The sequence below is a fragment of the Mobula birostris genome, chromosome 20 (assembly GCF_030028105.1).
Source record: "Mobula birostris isolate sMobBir1 chromosome 20, sMobBir1.hap1, whole genome shotgun sequence".
In the NCBI taxonomy this organism is placed as follows: domain Eukaryota; kingdom Metazoa; phylum Chordata; class Chondrichthyes; order Myliobatiformes; family Myliobatidae; genus Mobula; species Mobula birostris.
Window position 1 is genome coordinate 67,229,344 of NC_092389.1, and position 27,678 is coordinate 67,257,021.

General features: G+C 47.4%; 1 protein-coding gene across 1 annotated transcript in view; it reads left to right on the forward strand.

The window, feature by feature from the left end:
* Positions 1 to 1,021: 1,021 nt before the first annotated feature.
* LOC140185252 (uncharacterized) overlaps positions 1,022 to 27,678 on the forward strand; it is a 622,887-nt gene continuing 596,230 nt past the window's right edge. The window contains exons 1-2 of the mRNA XM_072238640.1: positions 1,022 to 2,065; positions 19,348 to 19,501. Of these exons, the coding sequence (XP_072094741.1) occupies positions 1,090 to 2,065; positions 19,348 to 19,501 (1,130 nt within the window). The 5' untranslated portion in view covers positions 1,022 to 1,089. The remainder of the gene's footprint in view (positions 2,066 to 19,347; positions 19,502 to 27,678) is intronic.

A 27,678-nucleotide genomic window follows, 5' to 3' on the forward strand; every position in this document is an offset into this window, starting at 1 on the left:
TTAGAAGATGATTTCTCTCTCCAACTTGGGTTAAACTTCACTGTAACAGTGAGATGCCAGATCACACCTTGACAACTGAAGTGATCTCATCTGAAATGTTGTTCTTCACTTATTGATGGATTTTATATATCTTTTTTCAGGTTAAAAATGACAAGGAATTTATCTCCGGGAATCTCGAACACAACACGCCAGTTTTGCTGTCTCTGTGCATGTCTGTAAGAAGTGGAGGAAGGGATTCACTCGATCATCTGACTGACTGGCATGCCTGTCAGTCTACACAGGGGAGAGGCTGTTCAGCTTTTCAGACTGTGGGGATTCAAGGTCATCTCATGAAGATACATGAGCAAGTTCACACTGGGACAAGGCCGTTCACCTTGTCCTGTGGGTGAGAAGGGATTCAGTCGGTCTTCCCACCTGTGGACACACCAGTCAGTTCACACTGGGCAGAGGCTGGTCATCTACTGAATTTGTGGGAAAGGATTCACTCGGTCATCTGACCTAATGGCTCACCGGCGATTTCACACCGGGGAGCGGCCGTTCACCTGCTCAGTCTGTGGGAAGGGATTCACTTGGTCATCTAAACTGAAGGTACATCAGCGAGTTCACACTGGGGAGAGGCCATTCACCTGCTCAGTCTGTGGGAAGGGATTCACTTTATCATCCCAACTGAAGGTACATCAGCGAGTTCACACTGGGGAGAGGCCATTCACCTGCTCAGTCTGTGGGAAGGGATTCACTCAGTCATCTCAACTGAAGGTACATCAGCGAGTTCATACTGGGGAGAGGCCGTTCACCTGCTCAGTCTGTGGGAAGGGATTCACTCAGTCATCTCAACTGAAGGTACATCAGCGAGTTCACACTGGGGAGAGGCCGCTCACCTGCTTAGTCTGTGGGAAAGGATTCACTCAGTCATCTCAACTGAAGGTACATCAGCGAGTTCACACCGGGGAGAGGCCGTTCACCTGCTCAGTCTGTGGGAAGGGATTCACTTTGTCATCTCAGCTACTGAGACACCAGTCAGTTCACACTGGGGAGAGGCCATTCACCTGCTCCGAGTGTGGGAAAGGATTCACTCAGTCGTCCACTCTAATGGCACACTGGTCAGTTCACACTGGGGAGAGGCCATTCACCTGCTCAGACTGTGGAAAAGGATTCATTAAGTCATCTCTACTGAAGGTACATCAGCAAGTTCACACTGGGGAGAGGCCATTCAACTGCTCAGACTGTGGGAAGGGATTCATTTTGTCATCTCAGCTGAAAGTACATCAGCGAGTTCACACTGGGGAGAGGCCATTCACCTGCTCAGACTGTGGGAAGGGATTCATTTCGTCAGCTCAAGTTAAGGTACATCAGCGAGTTCACACTGGGGAGAGACCGTTCACCTGCTCAGACTGTGGGAAGGGATTCATTTTGTCATCCCAACTGAAGGCACATCAGAGAGTTCACACCGAGGAGAGGCCATTCACCTGCTCAGACTGTGGGAAGGGATTCACACGTTTAGCTCGTCTACTGACACACCAGTCAGTTCACTCTGGGGAGAAGCCATTCACCTGCTCAGTCTGTGGGAAGGGATTCACTCAACCATCTCAACTGAAGGTACATCAGCGAGTTCACACCGGGGAGAGGCCCTTCACCTGCTCAGTCTGTGGGAAGGGATTCACTTTGTCATCTCAGCTACTGAGACACCAGTCAGTTCACACTGGGGAGAGGCCGTTCACCTGCTCCGAGTGTGGGAAAGGATTCACTCAGTCGTCCACTCTAATGGCACACTGGTCAGTTCACACTGGGGAGAGGCCGTTCACCTGCTCAGACTGTGGGAAAGGATTCATTAAGTCATCTCTACTGAAGATACATCAGCGAGTTCACACAGGGGAGAGGCCATTCACCTGCTCAGTCTGTGGGAAGGGATTCATTAAGTCATCTCTACTGAAGGTACATCAGCGAGTTCACACTGGGGAGAGGCCGTTCACCTGCTCAAAGTGTGGGAAAGGATTCACTCAGTCATCCCACCTACAAGCACACTGGTCAGTTCACAGTGGGGAGAAGCCGTTCACCTGCTTAGAGTGTGGGGAGGGATACATTCTATTATCTCAACTACAGAGACACCAGCGAGTTCACACCGGGTAGAGGCCGATTACCTGCTCAGAAGAGAGCAGGAAGAAATTCTCTCAGCCAAATCAACCAAATGTGCATCATTGATTTCACACTGGGAAGAGGCCATTCACCTGCTGTGAATGTGGTGAAGGATTCATTCAGTTATCTATCCTTATGACACACTACCAGATTCACACTGGGGAGAGGCCATTCACCTGCTCTGAATGTGGGAAGGGATTCGCTCAGTCATCTAACCTTATGTAACTCTCGCTTCGGCTAGCAGCTTAATGTAGGGGCTGATAGCCCCCCAGCCCGGCCAAACGTAAGAAATCTCAATTAACAAACAGTACACAATATGTGATTAAACGACTGAGCTTTAGAATTCGTACTTTGACTGTAGGGTTAGTGAAGTAAACAAAGAAAAAGAAAAAGGGGCCACTCTCTTCATTCGCATTTTCTCATCTCTCCCCAGCAAAAGACCACGAAAATTTCTCTTCCAGACTCACACAGAAGAACAACATTTCTGTCATTGAATAGCCCTGCATTCCAAAACCCTGTTATCTCTAGTCGTAACCTAAACATTGCTGCTGGAGAGAAACCGTTACCTCAGCAGTGAAACATTGCAGAGAGGCCACTACATTAGCAGTGAAACCTTACGGCATGTTACACTTGTGACACACTACCGGGTTCACACTGGGGAGAAAGTTTCAATAAGCTGCGTGCTGGATATTTATCCATCCCCGTTGCAGAATGCAATTTCCACAGTGACTGTTGGTGCTGAACTCTGCAATTATTGCTGCTGGTCACCACACCCAGTTCTGCACCCTGGTCACTGGGCACGGGAGGAGTTTCTTCTGCTGCACATTCACGTTTAATGGGACTGGAGTTTAATATTCTGGATCTGAGACAAACAAATCAGTGTATTTTAAACTCTGTCTTTGTACTTAGTGAATTTATTTCATTTTAAAATCTTTTTATTGTTTATTATTGAGATCAACAAAAAATACATTAATCAAGTCAACATGTCAATATGCACAATGAGGAATTAAATTACCAAATAACTGATTAACAAAGCTAAACAATATATCAACAATAAAAAAAAGTGTTAAGAATATTTTTTTTTTGAAAAAAGAAGGAAATTAAGAACCCCTACTAACTAAAACAAAAAAAACCTTGCTAACAAAAAAATAAACAAAAAGAGAAAAGAAACCATTGGGAGCCTGACCGCGAAGCTGTACACCATACAAGCTTCCATAAAAGAAAAACATCAATCCACCAACTCAAATCTATTGAAACAAGAATCAGAAGGAAACCATCTTAATTAACTCAAATCGAATGATAGTAGCGGGCAAAAGAACCCCACCTTTTCTCAAAGTCAAATTGAGGATCAAAAGTTCTACTTCTGATTTTCTCCAAACTGAGACATAACATCACCTGAGAGAATCATTGTATCAAAGTGGAAGCAGAGACATCTTTCCATTTTAATAAAATAGCCCTTCTGGCCAATAATGTAACAAATGCAATTACATGTTGGTCTGATATAGAAATACCATGAATATATTGAGGGATTATACCAAAAAAACTGTCAATTTATTAGGTTGTAATTTAATTTCTAAAGCTTTAGAAATTGTAGAGAAAATGGAAATTACTTCAACCTTCATTAAGTGATCCTACTTTTTTTCTTTGGAGGAATAAAGGAGTCTATTCCTTCATGGATCTGTTCCAAGAAGGCCGATTGATGTGTTTTGAGAAATTAGTAACTAAATACTCTCTCGTATTCACTTTTTTTTTTTGCAATATCTTATGGTCAGACATTTCTTACAAGTATATTTAAGTAATTTTCCATATATACAGGATTCTGATCTGTTAGACATTATTTTAAAAATGAATCCTTTTGTGAAAGTTTTATTGGCAAAATTAATAATTTACTGTTACAACAGTATAATTACCCTTCACTTAAGATTAAGCAAGATTGGGAAAGAGAGCTTAACATGACCTTGCTAACAGAGAATTTTGAAGTTGGTTAACTCTTCTTTGATTTGTGCCAGTCACTGTTTAATTCAATTTAAAATTGTACATTGTTACTATTTGACAAAGGAGAGACTGTCTAAAGTGTTTCTTAATGTTGATAATCAGTGTGATAGACGTAAAACTGAGACAGCAATATTGACACATATGTTTTGGTCGTATTCTGTATTGAAACAGTTTTGGAAATCTTAGTGAATTTATACCACACCTAGTGGATAGTAGAGAGTCAACTCAGGCCGGCTGGACCCTGCCAGTGATTCAGCTCCACAACAGTCCTTTTAAATCCTCCCCTGTTGTTCATCTGTCACTCTCCCTGTGGTGATGGGTTCCAAACAGTCACCACTCTGTGAGTGAAGAGGTTTCCCTTGAATGTTCTGCAGACTGAAGAAGTCAAGCTGACTGCAGTTCTGTCTGAGATGTTCTTTGCCCCTCAAACCTCTGGGCTGAGGAAGAATGACATTGGGAGTTAACTTCCTCGTTCAAGGCTCATTCCCACATTATGGGTCATTTTCCCTGCTTCTAAAGGCTTATTAGAAAACACGTCCTCTAAAGATTGAAAGCAGAATGGGAAACCATTAGCTGGATGCTCAATGGAGCAGGGTCAGAAACCAGAAGTGGGTCTGCACAGGGCAGAGTTTGGGGCTCTGGACGATGTTCTGTGATTTTTCTTTCATGTGTGTTATTTCTGTTCCTCCTTCTGTCCAAGTTAGTGTTAATCTCAGTGGGATTGAGTGTAAATAGTCTTTTCTAAAGTAGTCATTTCAGTTCTTATTTATCTTTGTAAACCTTACTGATTGAAATGTGACCAAGATACTTTCATTAAAAAAGTCAATGTCGGTATTGATGGAAGTGTTTATTGCTTTTGTTGTATTTGGTAACTATTGAGCTCTGTTTGGCAGGTTTTTTTGAGCCTTGAACTAAATTTTGTGAAAAGTTTTCCTTATTTCGCACTACTTCCTATTTTCTATGCCTGTTGATATTCCAGATACGTGAGTATCAAGTCCCAATGAAGGGTCTTGGCCCGTAATGTTGATTCCCATTCATAGATGCTGCCTGACATGCTGAGCTCCTCCAGCACTTTGTGTGTAGTTCTCTAGATTTCTAGCATCTGCAAGTCCACTTGTCTCCCAGATGCTTATATGTTTCTTGAAAGAACAAGCTAGCAGTGGGGTTGTGTGGCTCTGTTGGTAAAATATTAAATAAAATCATTAAAAACAGGTGGCATGGGGTTGGAAGGTGTAGAATCTGTGGATAGAATTACGGAACAGAAAATGTAAAAAAAAATCTGTGACAGGAAATGTATATTGACGTCCAAACATAGAACATAGAACACTAAAGCACATTACAGGCCCTTTGGCCCACAATGTTGTGCCGACCCTCAAACCCTGCCTCCCATAAACCCCCCACCTTAAAATCCTCCACATACCTGTCTAGTAGTCTCTTAAACTTCTCTAGTGTATCTGCCTCCACCACTGACTCAGGCAGTGCACCAACCACTCTCTGAGTAAAAAACCTTCCTCTAATATCCCCCTTGAACTTCCCACCCCTTACCTGAAAGCCACGTCCTCTTGTATTGAGCAGTGGTGCCCTGGGGAAGAGGCACTGGCTATCCACTCTATCTATTCCTCTTATTATCTTGTACACCTCTATCATGTCTCCTCTCATCCTCCTTCTCTCCAAAGAGTAAAGCCCTAGCTCCCTTAATCTCTGATCATAATGCATACTCTCTAAACCAGGCAGCATCCTGGTAAATCTCCTCTGTACCCCTTTCCAATGCTTCCACATCCTTCCTATAGTGAGGTCACCAGAACTGGACACAATACTCCAAGTGTGGCCTAACCAGAGTTTTATAGAGCTGCATCTTTACCTCGCGACTCTTAAACTCCATCCCTCAACTTATGAAAGCTAACACCCCATAAGCTTTCTTAACTACCCTATCCACCTGTGAGGCAACTTTCAGGGATCTGTGGACATGTACCCCGAGATCCCTCTGCTCCTCCACACTACCAAGTATCCTGCCATTTACTTTGTACTCTGCCTTGGAGTTTGTCCTTCCAAAGTGTACCACCTCACACTTCTCCGGGTTGAACTCCATCTGCCACTCCTCAGCCCACCTCTACATCCTATCAATGTCTCTCTGCAATCTTTGACAATCCTCTACACCAACCTTTGTGTCATCTGCAGACTTGCCAACCCACCCTTCTACCCCCACATCCAGGTCATTAATAAAAGTCACGAAAAGTAGAGGTCCCAGAACAGATCCTTGTGGGACACCACTAGTCACAATCCTCCAATATGAATGTACTCCCTCCACCATGTCATTCTGCCTTATGTAGGCAAGCCAATTCTGAATCCCCCTGGCCAAACTTCCCTGGATCCCATGCCTTCTGACTTTCTGAATAAGCCTACCATGTGGAACCTTGTCAAATGCCTTACTAAAATCCATATAGATCACATCCACCGCACTACCCTCTTCTATATGCCTGGTCGCCTCCTGATAGAACTCTATCAGGCTTGTTAGACACAATCTGCCCTTCACAAAGCCATGCCGACTGTCCCTGATTAGACCATGATTCTCTAAATGCACATAAATCCTATCTCTAAGAATCTTTTTCAACAGCTTTCCCACCACAGACGTAAGGCTCACTGGTCTATAATTACCCGGACTATCCCTACTACCTTTTTTGAACAAGGGGACAACATTCGCCTCCTTCCAATCCTTCAGTACCATTCCCCTGGACAACGAGGACATAAAGATCCTAGCCAGAGGCTCAGCAATCTCTTCCATCGCCTGGTGGAGCAGCCTGGGGAATATTCCATCGGGTCCCGGTGACTTATATGTCCTAATGTATTTTAACAACTGCAACACCTCCTCTCCTCTAATATCAACATGCTCCAGAACATCAACCTCACTCATATTGTCCTCACCATCATCAAGTTCCCTCTCACTGGTAAATACCAAAGAGAAGTATTCATTGAGGACCTCACTCACTTCCAGAGCCTCCAGGCTGTGTACTACCAAATGGTAGTAAGCATGTGGTCCACAAAGTACAATGGGATACAGAAAATGCGTGCCAAAAGTGCAATGTTACAATAGTCATGTGGGGTTGTCATCCAAGTGAACAGGAGTATTAGTGTGTTGTTGTTCTCAAGAAGAGGAATTCCTAGAATGCCTGCAATATGGTTTTTCAGAGCAGCTTGTGGTTAAGCCCACTTGGGGATCAGCTATTCTGGATTGGGTGTTGTCATGAACCGGAATTAATCAGGTCACTTAAATTCAAAGAACCCTTAGGAGCAAGTGATCTTAATGTGATCAAATTCACCCTGACATTAGAGAAGGAGAAGCTAAAGTCAGATATGGAATAAAGGGAATTAGAGAGGCATGATAGAAAAATTGGTCAAAATTGATTTCAAAAGAACATGGGCAGTGATGAAAACAGAGCAGTAATGGCTGGAAGTTCTGGAAGCAATTCGGAAAGCACAGGATATACACGTCACAAAGAGGATGTAGTATTCTAAAGGTAAGGTGACAAAACCATGACTGATAAGAGAAACAAAAGACAACATAAAAACCAAAGAGAGGGCACAGAGCAAAAACTACTAGGAAGTTAATGGGTTGGGAAGCTTTTAGAAACCAACAGAATGCAACTAAAATAACTAAGAAGGAAAAGGTGGAATTCATAGGTGAGCTAGCCAGTAATATTAAGAGGATACCAAATTTTTCTTCAGGTACATATAGTGTAAAAGAGAGGCGGAAGTGGGAAATGATGCTGGAGAGGTAGTAATGGGGTGGGGGTGCAAGGTGATGGCAGACAAACTGAATAAGTATTGTACATCACTCTTATCTGGCTTAGACAATAGACAATAGGTGCAGGAGAAGCTCGCAAGAAGGACAGCCGGAGACCTTTTCTCCCAGTGCAGAAATGGCTAATATGAGAGGGCATCATTTTCAGGTGACTGGAGAGAAGTACAGGAGGACATCATATGTAAGAATTTTTGTTAAGCAGAGTGGTGCGTGGAACACACTGCCGGGGTAGTGGTAGAGGCAGATACATTGGGGACATTAAAGGAATTTTTAGATAGGCACATGGATTTTAGAAAAGTAGAGGCCGATCTAGGAGGGAGTGTTTGGGCCGAACGACCTGTACTGTGCTGTAGTGTTCCATTAGGCTGTTTTTAGTTACTGACTTTCCAGAATCCACACTTCATTACCAATGCCAGATTTTACTGCACATCCATCATTGCCCCAAAGAAAGTGACAGTGAATGAGTCCTGAACAACCGCACTTCTGGTTAAGGATCTCCGCACTCCTGATGGGGACGGCGTTCCAGGACTCAGACCCAGCCTCCACAATGACAGAATGGCCATATCTTTTCAATTAAAATAAAGTGCTGGCAATACCTGGCACTTCAGTCAGCCTTCTGCAGAGAAACAGAGCAAATGTGTCAGGTTAATGGCTCTTCCTTAGAACTGATGAAAGATCACTGCCATGATTAAGAATCACATCACATCTGAATCATTAACTGCTTCTTTCTCTACAGAATGCTGCATTACCACAGAATCCCTTTCAGTATTTTATGCTTCTTTTCTCCCCAGATTTCCACCATTTTTTCTCCTTGGAGATGTAGTAAGTGGTACAAACCATAGGTTGGAGAATGTTGCTAAACGCTGGATGGAACTGCACAAATTTAGCCAAATACGGAATATTCATAATTATTTCCAGTATTTGGCTTAAGGCATACGGCAGAAAGGCCGTGGGATGTCTGAAAGAAGTTCGTAGTCACTGGAGTGTACCCACATTCTCCCCTGATTATCGCCGATTTCTTAATGGAACCAGTTCTAGTCAATAAGCTTTCGTTACCAATGAAATCCAGCCAGATGGTTAGATTAATTTATGTGGAAATAATCGATTGCCACATGCCAGCATTGTCCGAGGTGCAACCCTACCCCGTCCCTTTCGTCCAACTCTCCGGCATCCCTCTCCCCCCACCAACTCAACCAGGCATCGTCCCTCACTCCCCCATTCACAACCCTCCCCTTCGTCCCACTCCCGCGCCATCGCTTCCATCCGATGTTCCGATCCACACTGCTCCCGTTTCCGGAGGTCCCCCTCCCCAGTCACCTGCCCCGGCACAAACTTCGCTTCTCCGGCGACAATGACCCAGATCGAGTTACGTTCCCCCCACTCCGACACCTACCTGTACGTCATTACGCTGCACTGACGTACGACGCCAGAGCCGGGGGGCGGGGGGCGGGCGGAATAGCCCGACAGGAATTCTCAGCGGAGAGGAGGAGGATTCACACAAACAAGCTCCGCCTCTCTCATTGGGTTGGTGGAATATCAGCTATTTTACATTATCAGCCAGATTCCGGAAGAGGTTTCTCGAGAGGGGAGAAAAAGACAACATATGCCAAAGACTGAGAGGAATTGCACCAAACCTGCTTCAAAAGTTGAAAAGAAGTAGGATAAACAGGCGTTGTGTAGACAGTCGGTCTAACTTAATGGAGGGAAGACTAGCAGGATCCGAATGAATCCAGAGTCGGTAGGCATTGCTTCTCCGCCGTTTGGCTAAAATTGAGCGCAGTGTCTTTGGGGACTCGCGGTGAACGGAAGGCGCAGAAGATACTTCGCGCTGTTGCACAGGCGGCTTGTGATTGAGCCGCTTGCGGTAACGACCGCGATGTGGAGGATGGCCGCAGAGACCAGCGCATTGGCTCCTGATCCGGAAATCCCGAACACTATCAGGGTGACAGTGCGAGACCGGAACGGGGGCACCCGCTACACCAGGGAGACCTTCATCCGGAAGGTCCTGATGGACTGCTGTGGATTTACCCCCGGGGACCTTTACTGCCTACAGGACTTCCCCGGCTTCTTCGATGTCACCTTCCGGCACGCCGCAGGATGGCAGAGACTGCTCCAGCAATTTCGAGAGAAGGGCAGCGAGGAGCCGCTTTCGCTGCTGAAAGCACAGCCCCTCTTTGATGTCGCCGCCACCCAGCAGGAGAAATAAAAATAAATAAACGAATTAATTAAAATAAATAATAAAAAAAATTAAAATATCCGTTCTTATCAATGCAAACACGAGCGAATCTGCAAATTCCAGCAACACACACACAAAAACGCTGGTGAACGCAGCAGGCCAGGCAGCATCTCTAGGAAGCTGGAGAAGTTGATGAAGGGGTAAGGAGATCTCACAGAATCAGGAGACCACTCGATAGGCTGGCCTATGTAGCACCGGGGGAAGAGACTGTGGCACCTGTCGCCTTGGTGAGCTGTGTCACTGCCGTTTACACCTGGATTGGACTTTGTGCTTTGTATGAAGGGGTGGAAAATTATCACAATGAGGACATGACTAACCTTGGTGCGGGGTGGGGGTGGGGGGGAGAGTGAAATGGTCTTTCTGCAGGAGCAGTGTCTGGGTGATGGTGAGAGATAACGGGTGTTTTGGAAAGTGAGCCGTCCGATGACGGGAGTGTGTTTCGTGCCGTGTTCCTGACACCAGAGTGACATCTTCATTTGGCGGGAGATGAAGAGAGAAGACGCCGGACCGGAGTCATGATCCGACAAAGCCGGGGAGATCGAAGGAGGATCAGCGAAGGGGAAACCGTGAGCTCCAACTTGTCCACATTAGACTGTTTCATTAATATGGGCCCCTTTTGTTTTTTTCTTGCTTTTTTCTTTACTAACCCTTCAGTCAAATTCAGAATTATAAAGCTAATTCCTTTAATTGTGTATGGTGTCCAGTCTGTTATTTCGTGGTATTGATTTGTATCAGGGAAACAAATCACGCAGCATCCACCCAAACAGGGGGTCTCGGGTGAGCTCACACCTCAATCTCACACGTTTGGCGGGGCCAGAGATGGTCTTCCCTAGACTTAGGTAGCCGAACAGAACCTGGGTGTTTCACTGTCATCTCCCTGTTGCAGCGAGCTCACTCCCACCGGGATGATGGTGGTGGCATTCTGAGAGTCACATTTTTTAAAATGTCTCTGGTGCCTTTAATGTCATGGTTCCGTTTGGCTGTTCCGCTTTAACACTCCTTTCTCCCTGATTATGCCCTAATTTCAGCCATTAGATTTTCAATTGCTGTTAGTTTGCTTAATTAGGGTACCTCTGGTTTGCATCAGAGACTGTGAAATCAGTACGATGGTGTCACTATCATAGGCTGCCAGTTTGTTGGTCCATTCTCGTATAATACTTCGTTCTCTTGTGCGATTAGAACCGTTAGTTCTAAATTCAGCTCTAGTTTTCAGATAGTCCCTGTAGATCCCGTTTCCTTGTCAAGATTCCTCCGGTTTGCTGTTCTACGTTCACGTCTACGCCAGCATCCCCAACTCAGTCGACGTGCCGGTGTCCCGCACTTGGGTTCTCCTCAGTCGCCCCGGGCAACATTTAATTCAATCCAGCCACGTCATCTGCGCAAGGAGCTGCAAAGGATGGGTGTAGACAAATTCACTATCTCCTGGATTACTGCCTTCCTGACTGATAGACCCCAATTTGTACCGCTGGGTGGTTCTCTGCCTGAGGTGGAGGTGAGTGACACCGGAGCCCCACAAGGGACTGTCCTGTCTCCGTTTCTGTTCACACTGACACCTCAGACTTTCAGTGCAACTCTGAGTCTGGCCACTTGCAGAAGTTCTCTGATGACTCTGCGGTAGTTGGTGTATCAGAGATGGACAGGAGTTGGAGCACAGAGGACTGGTGGACAGGTTTGTGGAATAGTGAGGGAGGATTCACCTGCTCCTGAATGTGGCCAAAACCAGGGAAAAGGTGATTGATTTTAGGAGGAAGAGGAGAGTGACGAGGCCTGTATACGTTCTGGGAGAAGACGTTGCGGTGGTGGAGGAGTACAGCATTGGGGTTTCACCTCGGCAACAGATATGATTGGAAAAGCAACAGCAAGGCTGTTTACAAGAAGGGGATGAGCGGGCTCCATTTTCGAAGGAAGCTGAGATCCTTGAATGTGTGAGGCAGGATATTAGAGATTTTTTTTACCAGTCTGTTGCAGCGAGTGCAGTCTTCTTTGCGGATTTATGTTGGGGGAGCAGCATCGGTGCTGGTGATGCAAAACGACAAAATAAACTCATCAAAAAGGCTGGAACCGTCCTTGGCCACAACCGGGGCTCTTTCGAGTTAGTTGTGGGGAGGAGGACACGAAACAAATGGTCATCCATTACGGACAATCGGGCACATTCTGTCCACGACATACTGCATCGGCAGCGGAGCACCCTTTCAAACAGACTCACTCAGCGCCGCTGTCACAAGGATCATTACAGAAGATCTTTCCCATCAAATATAATAACCATATACAACAGTTCATCTGCTAATCTGCCACCACAGCTCTAAACTGCGAATTAAATTTGCGACGACATTACATTGATTGGCCTAACATCAAACAATAATGAGGTGGCCTACAAGGAAGAAGTCATCTCTCTGACACAGTGGTGTCAAGAAAACAACCTCTCCCTCAATGTCAAAAAATCAAGGGAGCTGGTTGTGAATTACAGGAGGAAGGGAGACGAGTAACCCCTATTGACATCAATGGATCTGGGGTTGAGAAGGTAAACAGCTTTAAGTTCCTCGGGATCCGCATCACCGAGGACCCCACGTGGTCTGTACACACAAGCTGTGCAGTGAAAAAGGCACAACAGCGCCTCTTTGACCTCAGATGGTTGAGGAAGTTTGGTGTGGACCCCCAAATCCTTAGAACTGTCTACAGGGGCACAACTAAGAGCATCCGGACTGGCTGCATCAATGCCTGGTATGGGAACTGTACCTCCCTTAATCGAAGAATTCTGCAGAGAGTGGTGCGCGCAGCCCAGCGCATCTGTAGTTGTGAACTTCCCACGATTCAGGGAATTTACAAAGACAGGTCTGTAGATCACCGGGCACCCGAGTCTCCACAATCACAATCTGTTCCAGCTGCTACCATCGGGGCAACGCATCCCCAGCACAAAAGCCAGGACCAACAGGCTCCGGGACAGCTTCTTCCCCCAGGAATCAGACTGCTTAACTCACGCTGATTTGAGTGTATTTCTATGTTACATTGACTGTTCTGTTTATTATAAATTACTATGATTGCCTATTTGAGTTTACTCCACATGTATGTGAAGGATGTAAGAAATAAAGTCCATTAAATACATCTTTCTGCGACAGATCATAGTTCAGTAGTCTCTGCAAAATTGTTTCATACGTTATAATTGCACATTGGTACCGTATTATTCTGTATATAATTATTCTCTACTTTATTTTTAGTAAAATCTGCACACTGCTAAGTGTGATTTTAAATTTAGCTGCTGTGACAAAAGAATTTCCCACTCGGGGTCAATAAAGCATTTATTATTATTCTCCAGCCCTGTATCTCTTTCACGAGTGACCTTCACACCTGTTGACTTTACTCCCCCCCGCCCCACACACACATTCTGACTCCCTCCCTTCCTTTCCAGTCCTGAAGAAGGGTGTCGGTGTGAAACGCCGACTGTTCACCCCTCTCCACGTTGCTGCCGCCCCCCTGAGCTCCTCCAGCATTTTCCGTGTGTCGCTTTGCATTTCCGCATCTGCAGATGTCTCCTGTTTAAAAAAACGCGCATGCGTGGTCGCCGTGCTCAGACCCGAATACCGCGCATGCGCTGACTGGACGAGCGGCTCACAACGAACGGACGCAGGTAAGAGCGCGCTCCGGGCGGACTGTCAATCATCGGCGTCTGAAACGCGGCCGAAGGACAATTACTGTGATTTCCAGCCACACTGGTACTGCACCCCACGACAATCCTGGTCCTTTCCCTCTCTCTCAGCCCCACGATCCGTACCCAGGCCCCAGGGAACTTTCGACTCGGCGCCTCCGCCGCCGCGTTTTGCGGCGCATGCGCATTTCTGCATCTTTCGATGGCTGATGGAGAGGTTTCTCATCGTGAGGGCTTCTGGGTAAAGAGGCAGCCATAGGCGACACTACCGGCGTTGTCCCGAACAGTCAAAGGAAATGCGAGCGGATGTATCTCCCAAACACTGCCGAGCTCCAGCTATGTAAATCCGAGAATTATGAACTCGGAACAAAAGTATAGTTCCCAGCTAATCCCGGTTGAAGAGTTTACCTTCCAGTCAGTGGGAATGTCAATTAGTGCTGTATGGAAATGAAACCTTCCGTCAGATTTAGTTCTTGCTGGATAAATAACGATATAAAACATCTTTGCCTCGATGACGAGTGATTTGGGGCTTTCACATCACAAAAGTGCTGCACTCCAATAAGAATAACCACTGCCCTCCACTTTATATTCATTGGCATTGCCATCGATGTGATCATCACTGTCAATCAGCTGGTGGGAGTCTATAGGACCATAAGACAAAGGAGAAGAAGTCGGCCATTCGGCCCATCGAGTCTGCTCCTCCATTTTATCATGAGCTGAGCCATTCTCCCATTTAGTCCCACTCCCCCGTCTTCTCACCATAACCTTTGATGCCCTGGCTACTGAGATACCTATCAATCTCTGCCTTGACTTGGCCTCCACTGCTGCCCGTGGCAACAAATTCCATAGGTTCACCACCCTCTGACTAAAAAAAGAATTCTTCGCATTTCTGTTCCGAAAGGGCGCCCTTCAATCTTTAAGTGATGCCGTCTCGTACTAAACTCCCCCATCATGGGAAACAACTTTGCCACATCCACTCTGTCCATGCCTTTCAACATTCGAAATGTTTCTATGAGGTCGCCCCTCATTCTTTAAACTCCAAGGAATATAGTCCAAGAGCGGACAACTTTACCAATTTCAACACAAGTTGGGGGTACTCAACTTGAGATATACCCCAGGATATTGTGGGAAGTGAGGGAGGAAATTGCTGAGCCTCTGGCGATGATCTTTGCATATCAATAGAGAGAGGAAAAGTACCAGAGGATTAAAAGACACTGTTCCCTTTTCAAGAAAGGGAGTAGAGATAAACCAGGAAATTACAGACCAGTGGTTCTTACTTCAGTGGAGGGCAAGTTGTTGGAGAAGCTCCTGAGAGGCAGGATTTATGAGCATTTGGAGAAGCTTCCTTTCTAACTCCTGGAAATCTCTTTTCAGGACCTCCTCCTTTGTCCTGTCTATGTCATTGGTACCAACATGTACCAAGACAACCGGCTGCTCACCCTCCCCCTTCAGAATATTCAGGACCCGATCCGAGACATCCCGTCCCCTGGCACCTGGGAGGCAACACACCCTGCGGGTATCTCTGTCAGGCTCACAGAATCTCCTGTCTGTTCCCCTGACTATGGAATCCCCTATGACTACTGCATTCCTCTTCTCCTTCCTTCTCTCCTGCACAACAGCGCCAGGCTCAGTGCCAGAGACCCGGTCACCGTGGGCATCCCCCGTCAGGTCATCCCCCTCAACAGCATCCAGAGCAAGATATTTGTTGCTGAGGGGGACAGCCAGAGGTGTGCTCTCCACTATCCGGGCATTTTCCTTCCCTCTCTTGACAGTGACCCAGTTTTCTGACCCCTGTACCCTAGGAATGACTACCTCCCTGTAGCTCCTGTGTATCACCTCTTCACTTTCCCTGATAAGCAGTAGGTCATCAAGCTGCAGCTCCAGATCCCTAACACCGTCTCTGAGGAGCTGCATCTCAGTGCACCTGGTGCAGATGTGGCCATCAGGGAGGCTGGAGGTCTCCCAGGATTCCCACATCTGACACCCTGAACAAAGCACTAACCCTGCAGGCATGCTATCTAATTCTACAGGAAAAATAAGTCAACGCACCCACTTACCTCGCCAAACAGATGAACTTTTTAAACCGTTAGCTGTGAGAGCCCTGCTGTTCCTGTCTGTCCAGGCCGATTCGCGAAGGGGGGGGGGGAGAAAAAAAAGAGTTGGTGCTTCGCTCTTGCCTCTTCCCGTTTACCGCCGAAGCCCGTTGAAGCCAAAGCCCTACACTCTGCTCCCACTCACTCCGCTGCCCGCTGTATAGGGTGGTCTCCTTTTTAAACTTACTGTGCTGTCTTATTGACGTCACGCGCCTGCGCAGTCTCGTCCTCCTTGCACTCGAAGAAGTTTTTTAAAAAAACTGTCTTCCTTCAGAATTCAGCTCCCACTATGCTCTGTAGTCCCGATCCAAAAGACAGCTGTTGGTAACAACCTGCCTTTTTAAACTCTCCGCGCTGTCCTGTTGACGTCATGCGCCTGCGCAGTCTCGTTCTCCTTGCACTCGAAGAAGTTTTTTTTAAAAAAACTGCCTTCCTTCAGAATTCAGCTCCCACGATGCTCTGTAGTGGATGCAAGTAATTAGTAAATCTCCAGGATCATACATGTAGTAACAAGTGCTCTTTGTAGTGTTGTGGAACACGGCCAGAACTTGAAATAATACCAAAGGGCAGAGACGAATTCAGCCAAGTCACAGGTTGATTGAAGTCAGAAATAGCCCATTCTCACACAGACAGGAATACAGTCAGAGAATTTGATGGTCAGTCAGAACGTCTGATCCGTGCCTTGTTCGAAGATGAGTGCATATAGAAACATAGAAATCTACAATATATTACAGGCCCTTCGGCCCACAGTGTTGTGCCGTCCATGTAACCTATTCTAGAAACTGCCTCGGATTTCCCAACCGCATTGCACTCCGTTTTCCTGAGCTCCATGTACATATCTAACAGTCTCTCAAAAGACTCCATGGTATCTGCCTCTACCATCATCGCTGGCAGTGCATTCCATGCACCTACTACTCTCTGTGTGAAAAACCTACCTCTGACATCCCCTTTGACCCTACTTCCAACACCTTAAAACTATGCTCCTCGTGTTTGCCAATTCAGCCCTAGGAAAAAAGTCTCTGTCCATCCACACGATCAATGCCTTTCATCATCTTATACACATCTGTCAGCTCACCTTTCATCCTCCGTCGCTCCAAAGTTCACTCAACCTATTCTCATGAGGCATGTTCTCCATTCCATGCAACATCCTTGTAAATCTCCTCTGCAGTCTTTCTATGGTATCCACATCCTTCCTGTAATGAGGTAACTGAACTCAAGACTCTAAGTGGGTTTAAAGAAGGTCTTATATAGCTGTAACATTACCTCACCGATCTTGAACTCAGTTCCATGGTTGATGGAGGCCTTCTTAACAACATTGTCAATCAGCACTCCAGCTTTGAGTGTAAAATTGACATGGACCACAAGATCTCGCTGATCCTCCACATTGCCAATAGTCCCAACATAATAGTGTGTTCTGTCTTCAAATTTGATGTACCAAAATAAACCACAGCACACTTATCTGGGTTGAACTCCATCTGCCAGGTCTGCGTCCTATCTGCATCCTGCTGTAACCTCTGGAGAACTGTCCAGACTCTTCACAACACCCTCAACTTTTGTGTCTTCAGCACCCTTCTCCTTCCTCATCAAGATCATTTATAAACATCACAAAGAGAAGGAGTCTCAGAACACATCCCTGCGGTCACCGTCCTCCATGCAGGATACAAACCATCTACAACCATCTTTGGCTTCTGTGGGCAAGCCAATTCTGGATCCACAAAGCAAGGTCTACTTGGATCCTTGCCTCATTACTTTCTGAATGAGGCTCACATGAGGAATCTTATCAAAAGTCTCATGAAAGCCATGTACACAACATCCAGTGCTCTACCTTCATCAGTGTGTTTTGTTACATCCTCATAGAATTCGATCAGGTTCGTAAGGCACGACCTGCCCTAGACAGAACCATGCTGACTATCCCACATCAGATTATGCTTCTACAAATGCTCATAAATCCTGCCTCTCAGGAGCTTCTCCAACAACTTGCCCTCCACTGAAGTAGGAACCACTGGTCTGTAATTTCCTGGCTTATCTCTACTCCCTTTCTTGAAAAGGAAACAATGTCTTCTGATCCTCTGGTACTTTTCCTCTCCCTATTGATGTGCAAAGATCATCGCCAGAGGCTCAGCAATTTTCTCCCTCACCTCCCACAGTATCCTGAGGTATATCTCAAGTTGACAACCCCCAACGTGTTGAAATTGATAAAATGTGACGCCAGAGCTCACATTCAGAGGAGATCATACAGAAACATGTAAAATTATGGAAGGAATAGATAAGATAAAGGCAGGAAAGTTGTTTCCACTGGTAGATGAGACATTGCCTCAAAATTCGGGTAAATTGGGATGGAGATGAGGAGGAACTGCTTTTTCCAGAGAGTGGTGGATCTGTGGATTTCTCTGCCCAATGAGGGAGTGGAGGCTTCCTCAGTAAATATATTTAAGACAAGATTGGATAGATTTTTGCATAGTTGGGGAATTAAGGGTTATGAGGAGAAGGCAGTCAGTGGAGATGAGTCCATGGCCAGATCAGCCATGATCTTATTCAATGGCAGATCAGGCTCTAAGGGCCAGATGGCCAACTCCTGCTCCTATTTCTTTTGTTCTGATGTTCTCACCACAGACGAAACCTCTCCTGAAATATTGTCCTTCACCAATTGATGTCTTTTGCAAATATTTTTACACATTTGAATTTGCAGAGCACTTGTGTACGGGAATCTTCAACACAACAAAACATCAGTTTTTCTGTCTCTGTCTGGATATTTAAGGAGTGACCAAATATTTTCCTTGCAACGCCAACACATCTGTTGTCGATCTTTGGAGATGAAGAAGTATCTCATCCCAGCTGGTAAATGTATTCTGTCCCTGAAATGAAATTTTCTGTTTTAACTCTGTGTAATTCACTGGAACCGGGAGCTGAGAACACACCAGCATTTGTTCACTGGAGATCAGTTCTCAACTGCATTGATTGTACAAGGCATTCAAACGTCTGACTTTTTGAATTGCCAGAGAATTGATTGTAGTGAGATATCATTCTCCTTCTCTCAGTGTGGGAAGAGATTAACTCACAGGCTACCCACAGACACGCCAGTGAGTTCACAGTGTGGAGAGGCCATTCACCCACTCTGTGTGAGGGAGGGGAACCACTCAGTCATCCAGTCTGAAGATACATCAGCAAGTTCACACCATAGTGAGATGCTCCACCTGTTCTGACAGTGGGAAGCCGTTCTGTTATTGATGCTAAAGGTATATCAGAAAATTCACCAGTGAGAGGACATTGACCTGCTCGGATGGTGGGAAGACATCCACACACTCAACCACAACACAGTGACACCAGTGAGTTCACACTGGGGAGAAGCCATTCGCCTGCTCTGAATGTGGGAAAGGATTCACTCAATCATCTCAACTGAATGAACACCAGCTGGTTCACACTGAAAAGATGCCGTTCACCTGCTCAGACTGTGGGAAGGGATTCACTCACTCCTCCAAACTACAGAGACACCAGCGAGTTCACACCGGGGAGAAGCCATTCACCTGCTCAGACTGTGGGAAGGGCTTCACTCACTCCTCCAAACTACAGAGACACCAGCGAGTTCACACTGGGGAGAAACCGTTCACCTGATCAGATTGTGAGAAGGAATTCACTCGGTCATCTGAGTTTAAAATACATCAGCGAATTCACACTGGGGGATGCCACTCTCCTGTTCTGAATGTGGGAATGGATTCACTCAGTCAACTCAGTTAAGACTATAAGATATAGGAGCAGAAGTCGGCTATTCGGCCTTTCGAGGCTGCTCCGCCATTTAGTCATGGGCTGATCCAATTCTCCAGTCATCCCCACTCCTCTGCCTTCTCCCCATACCCTTTGATCCCCTGGCTAATCAAGAACCTATCTCTCTCTGTCTTAAATGCACCCAATGACTTGGCCTCCACAATTGCATGTGGCAACAAATTCCACAAATTTACCACCCTCTGACTAAAGAAAGTTCTCCTCATCTCTTTTCTAAATGGATGTCCTTCGATCCTGAAGTTGTGCTCTCTTGTCCTAGACTCACCTACCATGGGAAATAACTTTTGCATATCTAATCTGTTCAGAGCTTTTAAAATTCAGAATGTTTCAGTGAGATTCCCCTCACGACCCCAGCCCCCATTCTCCTGAACTCCAGGGAATACAGCCCAAGAGAAGCCAGATGCTTCTCGTATGTGTAACGCGCTGTAAGGTTTCTCTGCTAATGTAATGGCTTCTTTGTAATGTTCACTGCTGAAGTAACAGTTTCTCTGCAGCAGCAATGTTCGTGTTATGGCTGGCGATAACAGGACTGTGGGATGCATGTCAGCCAATCAGGATTTTGTTGCTCTGTTTCGTGAATCTGGGAGCGGTTGATTTTGTCAGAGACAGAGATGGAGAGAGAAGACGCGAATGGAGAGATTTGCTAGACTGCCGGACACGGTGGACTCGGAGCGAGGGTCCGAAACGCAGTGATGATCGGAGGAGGCCGATGGGGACTGATCGGCCAATCAGTGAGCTCCACTTTTGCGCACAGACTGTTTAATAAGATCGCACCCTTTTTTCAATTTTGTTTCTCTACTAACCATACAGTCAGAGTTATAAAGCTTAATCATTTAATCGCAAAGTGTGTTCTGTTTGTTATTTCTGGGCACTAATTTGTAACAGGGGACACATCGGGCAGCATCCATCCAAACGAGATTTCTTCAGTTTGGCCAGGAAGGGGGTTATCACCCCCTAGATTAAGCCGCTAGGCAAAGCGAGAATTACAATTGTGGGGGCTACGTTCGGGATTGATTCTGTTGGATGCTGTGTAATTACCCTGAGAAATGAGCCAGTGGGGCAGATATTTGTACTCCGGATGAATTGTTAATTCCACTGTTAAGTTCTGTTGAAGTTGCGATTGTGAGCGGAGACTTGATAAAATGGCGGATGCTGCTCTTGTTCTCATGCAGACCAGCGCTGAGGTAGCCGGCGGCGGAGATTTCAAAGACAGGGTTCTGTCATTTCTGTGGAGTGAGGGGAAAGAGTGGTCGGAGTTGGAAGGTCTAATTAGTCCACGTCCCCTGGTGAAGAATGAGAATTCTGAGGTCGTATCCGCCCTTACTTCTCTGGCGACTAAATGGAAAGATCAGATTCCAAGTCGCAGCTATGGCAGGCTCCACCTATTCTCTGGAATAACGCCCACCCCTAAAGGGGAGGAGGAGTATGAGACGTGGGCGGAACGGACCTCTCAGTTGTTCGATGAGTGGCAGAGCTCGGATGATGAAAAGCGACAGTGATTGGTTGAAAGTTTGAATGGGCGGGCCGTTGACGAGAGAGCTGTCAGGTTGCATTATCCCGTAGCGGCAGCTGTCAGTTATCAACAAGCACTGGGCAATGACTTTGATCCGACTGGAAGCCCAGTGGAGCTCCTGGTGGCGTTTCAAAGCATGCGTCAGGAGCAGGGGGAGAAGGTTTCTGCCTTTAATTTGCGGCTACAGAGGCAGCTAAATTGGATGCGGCGCAGAGAAGTCATTCAGGGTACTGAGGTGGATCAGTTAAGAATGGACCAGATAGCCAGGCGTGCCCTGTCCCATGATCTGATTGTGTGGGGTCTCTGACAGTCTCATCAAACACGCCCCCTCCATCTTTTGTTGAGCTGATCAGAGAGGTACGGGAAGAGGAGAATGCGGCGGGAGCGTGGGAGGACTCAGTCAGCAGGATACAGTCCTCGGTAGTGTCCCCTGCGGTGAAGTGACCACAGATAGCCTACCCCGGGGAGCGGTAGAGGAGATTGCGGCAGAGCTGAGAACGGAGATACGTCGGCTGTTATCAGCGGGTGTGACCCCACCCCTCCCCTCCATATGATCGAGCTGCTGGGCTGGGTGCAGATTCCCCAAGGGGACGAACAATATGGAGGGCTGCTGGCAGCAGGTGTCACGCCAGAAGGAGAGTGAGCCCCCGGGTACCTCGGCAGGGAGAGTCGTTGGGAAAACCTAGAGGGGACCCAGTGAGGGAACGGCTGGTGTCTCTGGGGGAACACATTCCCAGCAATGTACCAAGGAATTCCCGAAAGCAAAAGACCCTATTCCTGAAGGCTTAATGGGACCACACTCCAGTGTGTCGCTATTGACAGAGGGTACCTACGCTAAAAACATACTCGACACGGAGTCGCAGGTCACGTTACTGTACCATTCGTTTTACAACCGGTATCTGAAGCATTTACCCTTGACACCATTCAGTGCACTGGAGATTTGGGGTCTCAGTGCTGGTTACTATCCATACGACGGTCATTTGTCAGTGAAACTGGAGTTCTCGGAGGCTGATCTGGGAATGTCTGAGGGTCTTGATACAGTGGTGCTGGTTTCCCAGTTGAGAAGGGCTGCGTTTCAGTTCTGGTGGGGACCAACTGCCCTCTGGTGAGGAGGCTCATGGGACCTGTAAGGAGAAGGCGAGGGAGAGCTTTTTGGAGACCCTGTCCGTGCATCCAGTGTTTCAAGGTGCTGCTGAGGAAGTGCGTGGCAGCATTGGGCTGGATACCAAATTTAAACGAGGGACCGTGTGGTTCACCCAGTCGAAGCCAATGGTGATACGGCCCGAGGAAATAGCGAGAGTGATGGAGACCCACCATACTTCCCGGAGTGCCTGAGGGCGAACCCCTCTTAGTGGACGCTCTGAAGAACCACGAGGGGGAGTCAGGATTTCTGGCTGGGGTGCTGGTGAGGCCCGAATTGCAGAAGCCCTCGGTTGTTCAGGCGAGCAGGATGGCAGTGATCGTCAGGAACACTACGATGAGGGAGGTCACCTTCAAGCGGGGGATGCCCCTGGCGCATTTGTTCCCGGTGACGGTAATGTTTAGCGCCCCCGTGAGGCACGCCGGGGAGAAACTATTGGAAAAGCGGGGGAAGTTGACCGCTGAGTCATTCAACTTCGGGGACTCCCCGGTGCCGCCGGGTTGGAAAAGGAGGCTGGTGGAGAAGATGTTGAAATTGGAAGGCGTATTTTCCATTGTCGAGTTTGATGCGGGTTGTTTCAAGAGCACTTGTCCCAGTATCCGGGTGACCGAGGACACCCCGTTTAGAGAGAGATCGCGGCGACTAGCAGACATGGAAGACGTGCGGCAGCATTTGTGTAAGTTGAAGGAAGCTGGAATCATCACTGAGTCCCAAAGCCCCTATGCGTCCCCAATAGTCGTGGCCCGGAAGAAGAACGGGAAGGTACGCATGTGTGTGGACTATAGGACTCTGAACAGGCGCACCGTCCCTGACCAGTATACGGTCCCGAGGGTCGAAGATGCGCTGGCCTCTCTGAGTGGTGCGAAGAGGTTTAGTGTGCAGGATTTGAGGAGTGGATATTACCAGATCCTGATGAGTGAGGCCGACAAATAGAAGACGGCATTTATATGTCCCCTGGGATTCTTCCAGTTCGAATGGTGCCCCAGGGCATATCGGGAGCCCCTGCCAACTTCCAGCGGGCCATGGAGAATACAGTGGGTGATATGAAATTGTTTGACGTGTTGGTGCTTTTGGTGTTCTTATAGTATTTGGATAAACCATGGAAGAACACAAAGCAAGGCTACTGAAGGTGCTCGGCCGCCTGAAAGCTGAAGGGTTAACACTTTCCCTGGACAAGTGCCAGTTCTGCCAAACGTCTGTTAGCTACGTTGGGCACTTAATCTCACCATTGGAGTAGCTACAGACCCGGCTAAGATAGAAGCGGTGACCACCTGGTCAAGGCCCCAGACTGTGAGCGCCCTGCGCTCGTTCCTGGGGTTCTGTGGTTATTATCGGAGATTCCTGATGGAGTAGCTACAGACCCGGCTAAGATAGAAGCGGTGACCACTTGGCCAAGGCCCCAGACTGTGAGCGCCCTGCGCTCGTTCCTGGGGTTCTGTGGTTATTATCGGAGATTCCTGACAGGCTACGCCAAAGTGGGTCACCCCTTGAATCTGCTTCTGTGTGGTTACCCTCCCCTGGGGAAGAAAGAGAGTGGGCAGAAGGACAGGAGGGTGGAGAATATGTAAACCCATCGGAGACTTTTGGACAGAGGTGGATGATTTCAGCCTGAAATACTGGCCGGGGAGCCGGAATTTCGATGCGGATGCTTTGTCCCGACAGGTGCATGAGAGACTGGACAGGGTCGAGGAGGGGGAGAGCGTTCCTGCTCCTGAGATGAAGGCTCTGTGTCAGTTTGCCATCACCCCGTGAAGGCAGAGGAAAAGGAGCGGCCGGATCGAGCAGCGGATCAATGGGCGGCTTCCGATGACGCCATACCCCAGGTTCACTGTGACCTCACTGCTGCCGGAATTCAGTTCTGGGGAAGTGGCAGCTGCTCAGCGGGATGACCCGGGCATTGGCACTATTTGGTCTGCGGTAGAAAATTGAGACATAGCTCAGAAAGAGAAGAGGACCACGCCCTATCACCCACAGGGCGATCCCTAGACTGAGGGGTTTAATAAGACCTTGCAAGACGTACTCGGAACCATGGAGATCAGCGATAGCTGGTGGAGTCAACATATTGTGCATCTGGTTCACTGTTACAACTGTACACGAAATGAAGCTACTGGGTACTCGCCATATTACCTGTTGTTTGAGCGCGAGGCGAGGTTGCCCATTGACCCTTGTTTTGGGACTGATGGGGGTGACGTACCAGCGAAGGCTTATCTAAAGTATTTGTGTGATATGAGGAGTGAGCTCAAAAGCGCTTATGAATTGGCTGGGGCTGCAGCGGCCAAGCAGAATCGAGGAAATAAGAGGAGGTATGATCAGAAAGTGAGGTTCTCTCAACTCCTACCGGGAGTCCGAGCCCTCATAAGGAATTTGGGGCTACCTGGAAAGTACAAGTTAGCTGTCTGCTGGGCGGCCACACCCTATGTGGTGGAGAGTCAGATGCCAAACCTACCGGTTTTCCAGGTGAAACGAGAAGAGGGGAAGGGGCCTGTCAAGATTCTCCATCAGAACCACCTGCTGCCCCTGGTACAAGAGGTTCAGGTTGACCCAGAGCCCGACTTGGAGCCTACACATAGTAAGAAGACTCTGCGAAAACGCAGGGCGACTGCAGGGCCCACAGCAGGAGAGGCTGGTCCGGGCCGCGCCCATGAGAGGGATACTGATTCGGAAGATGATGATCTGGACGTGAGGTACATGCTGCCTTTCGCTAACTCCCCAGTGATTGAGGAAGAAAGCCCTGCCCCTTTTCCACTGAGTCAGGTGAGGTGGAGGGGGTGGGGGAGTTGTGGGCAGCCTGGGTTACAGCAGGACATTGAAGGAGAGGAAGCGGGGCATGGACACGGGACAGAGGGCTCCGGGTTGCGGGGGTGGGGGTGGGGGAGGACTCGGCAAGCAGACACGAAGTATCACCAGCAGCGTCTGAGTCTGAAGAGTTAGGTGAGGAGGTACGGATGTCTCAGAGAATTAGTAGACCACCGGATAGGTTGATCTATGTAGCTCCTGGGGAACAGTGTGTGATCTCTGCTGTTGTGGCGAGCTATGTCACTGACTTTGCATCTGGATTGGACTTTGTGTTTGTAGGAAGGGTTGGCGAACTATCTCAACGTCATGAGGACATGACTAAATTTGCTGGTTGGGGGAAAGTGTAACGAGCTGTAAGGGTTCACTGCTATGTAATGTTTTTTTTTGCAATGTTCACTGCTGAAGGAATGGTTTCTCTGTAGCAGCAATGTTTTGGTTATGGGCGGAGATAACCGGACTGTTGATGCATGTTAGCAAATCAGGATTTTGTTGCCCTGTCTTGCGATTCTGGAAGCAGCTGCTTTTGCGGGCTTTTGCGAGAAGGAGAGAGAGAGAGAGAGAGAGAGAGAGGGGGGGAGAGAGAGATGAAGAGAGAAGACGGGAACGGAGAAATGTGGTGGATCGCCGAACGGGGTCGTCTCCGAGCGGGGGCCCAAAGGAGGAGATCGATGGTGGAAGAAGAACAACTGAACTGCGTGAGCTCCAACTTCGTGCGCACAGGACCGTTTAATCAGATTGGTGCCTTATTTCCATTTTATATATGTTTTTTTCTCTACTGACCATGTAGTCAAATTAATAGTTATACAGCTTAATTGTTTAACCGCAAATTGTGTACTGTTTGTTATTTCGGGGTACTGATTTATAACAGGGTACACATCGTGCAGCATCCAGCCAAACGAGATTTCTTGAATTTGGCCGTACTGGGGGACTATCACCCCGTAGATTAAGTCTGGAAGAAGCGCGTGTTACAATTCATTTTCCTTCCATTTATAAAATAGTTAACCCTTTCATTTCTTCTTCCATGCACTTCCCGACACTGTGCACCATCTGCCAATTTTCCCCATATTCCTAAAATACTGATTCAGTCCGCCATTTCATTTGCCCCCATTACTAATTCTCGTTTACCCACGGCCGGAAATTCGCCCTCTCCTCCCTTTAACATGTCATGTAGCTGAAGAAACCTTTGGTGTCCTCTTTTATATCACTGTCTAGCTTAAATTAGTATTCCATCTTTATGTTCTTAATGACTTTTTGGTTCACTTCTCTTGGTTTTCATAAGCTTCCAAATTGTCTAACTTCCCACAATTGTTTTTTACTCAATTATATCGCCTCTCTTAGATTTTTATGCTGGCATTGACATTCCTGCGAAATTCTTCTTCTTTTGTGATGTATTTATCCCGAGCCTTCCGAATTGCTTCCGGAAATTCCAGCCATTGCTGGTCTGCCGTAGTCCCTGCCAGTGTTCCCTTCCGATTAATTCTGGCCGATTGTAATTGTCTCTGTGATTACCGGTCCTCTGCTGTAATACCAGCACATCTGGTTTAGCTTCTCCTTCTCAAACCTCAAGGTGAGCTCAGAAACATTCTGCTCATTTGCCCCTAAAGGTTGTTTTGCTTTCAGGTTTCCAGTCAGTTTCTCTTCATTGCCCCACACCCAGTGCAGGAGAGCAGATCCTCCAGTGGGTTCAAACGTCAGCTGCCTTAAAAAGCGATCTCGAAGGCACTCTAGAAATTCCCAGAAATGGAATCCAGGATTAACCTGATTTTCCCCATCTACACGCATATTTAAATCCCCCATGACTATTCTACCATTTCCCTTTCGGTAAGCATTCACTGTGTCCCGTTGTAATTTGTAGGTCACATCCTCACTGCGGTTGCATGGTCTGTACAGGGTCTTTTCACCTTGTAGTTCCTCAGCTCTATCCACAATGATTCAACACCTTCCGCCCCCATATCACCTCTTTCGAATGATTTGATTTTGTTAGTTTGTTTGTTTGTTTTTTAACAAACAGAGCTACGCTACCACCTCTGCCTTCCAGCCTGTTTTTTCCATACTATATGTATCCTTGGATACTAATCTCCCAGCTACAATCTGCTTTCAGCTATTGTCGTCAGTCATTAGTAGCAGAGGCGGTCATTAAGATGGGGCGGCTTTTCACCAATTTAAAAAAAACAGTGTTTATCCAAACCCCGCCCTATATTTTCACGTTAGCCCGTTATTCATGTGGAAGTTGGAGACTAGAGAACTGGCAGTGGATTGGCCACCCAGTATCACACCAGCCCTACAGTTGTCTGGGGACGTCAGACTGTGAGGTACTGAGCAGGAAAGGGAATAGATAGACATATCCACAGAACAAATGCTGGGCGGCATTCTGGAGCAGTACATTGATTGGCATATGGCGGGACACCGAGTTTATGAGTCACCATGACGGTGTTTTACTCCCTCACGTCCACGCCCCCTCCCTCCACCACACAGACTACCCTAATGTCCCGGAACTGCCGGTAGCGGGGAAAACCCGCCCGGAAATAACACCTTGGCCATCAGGCGGT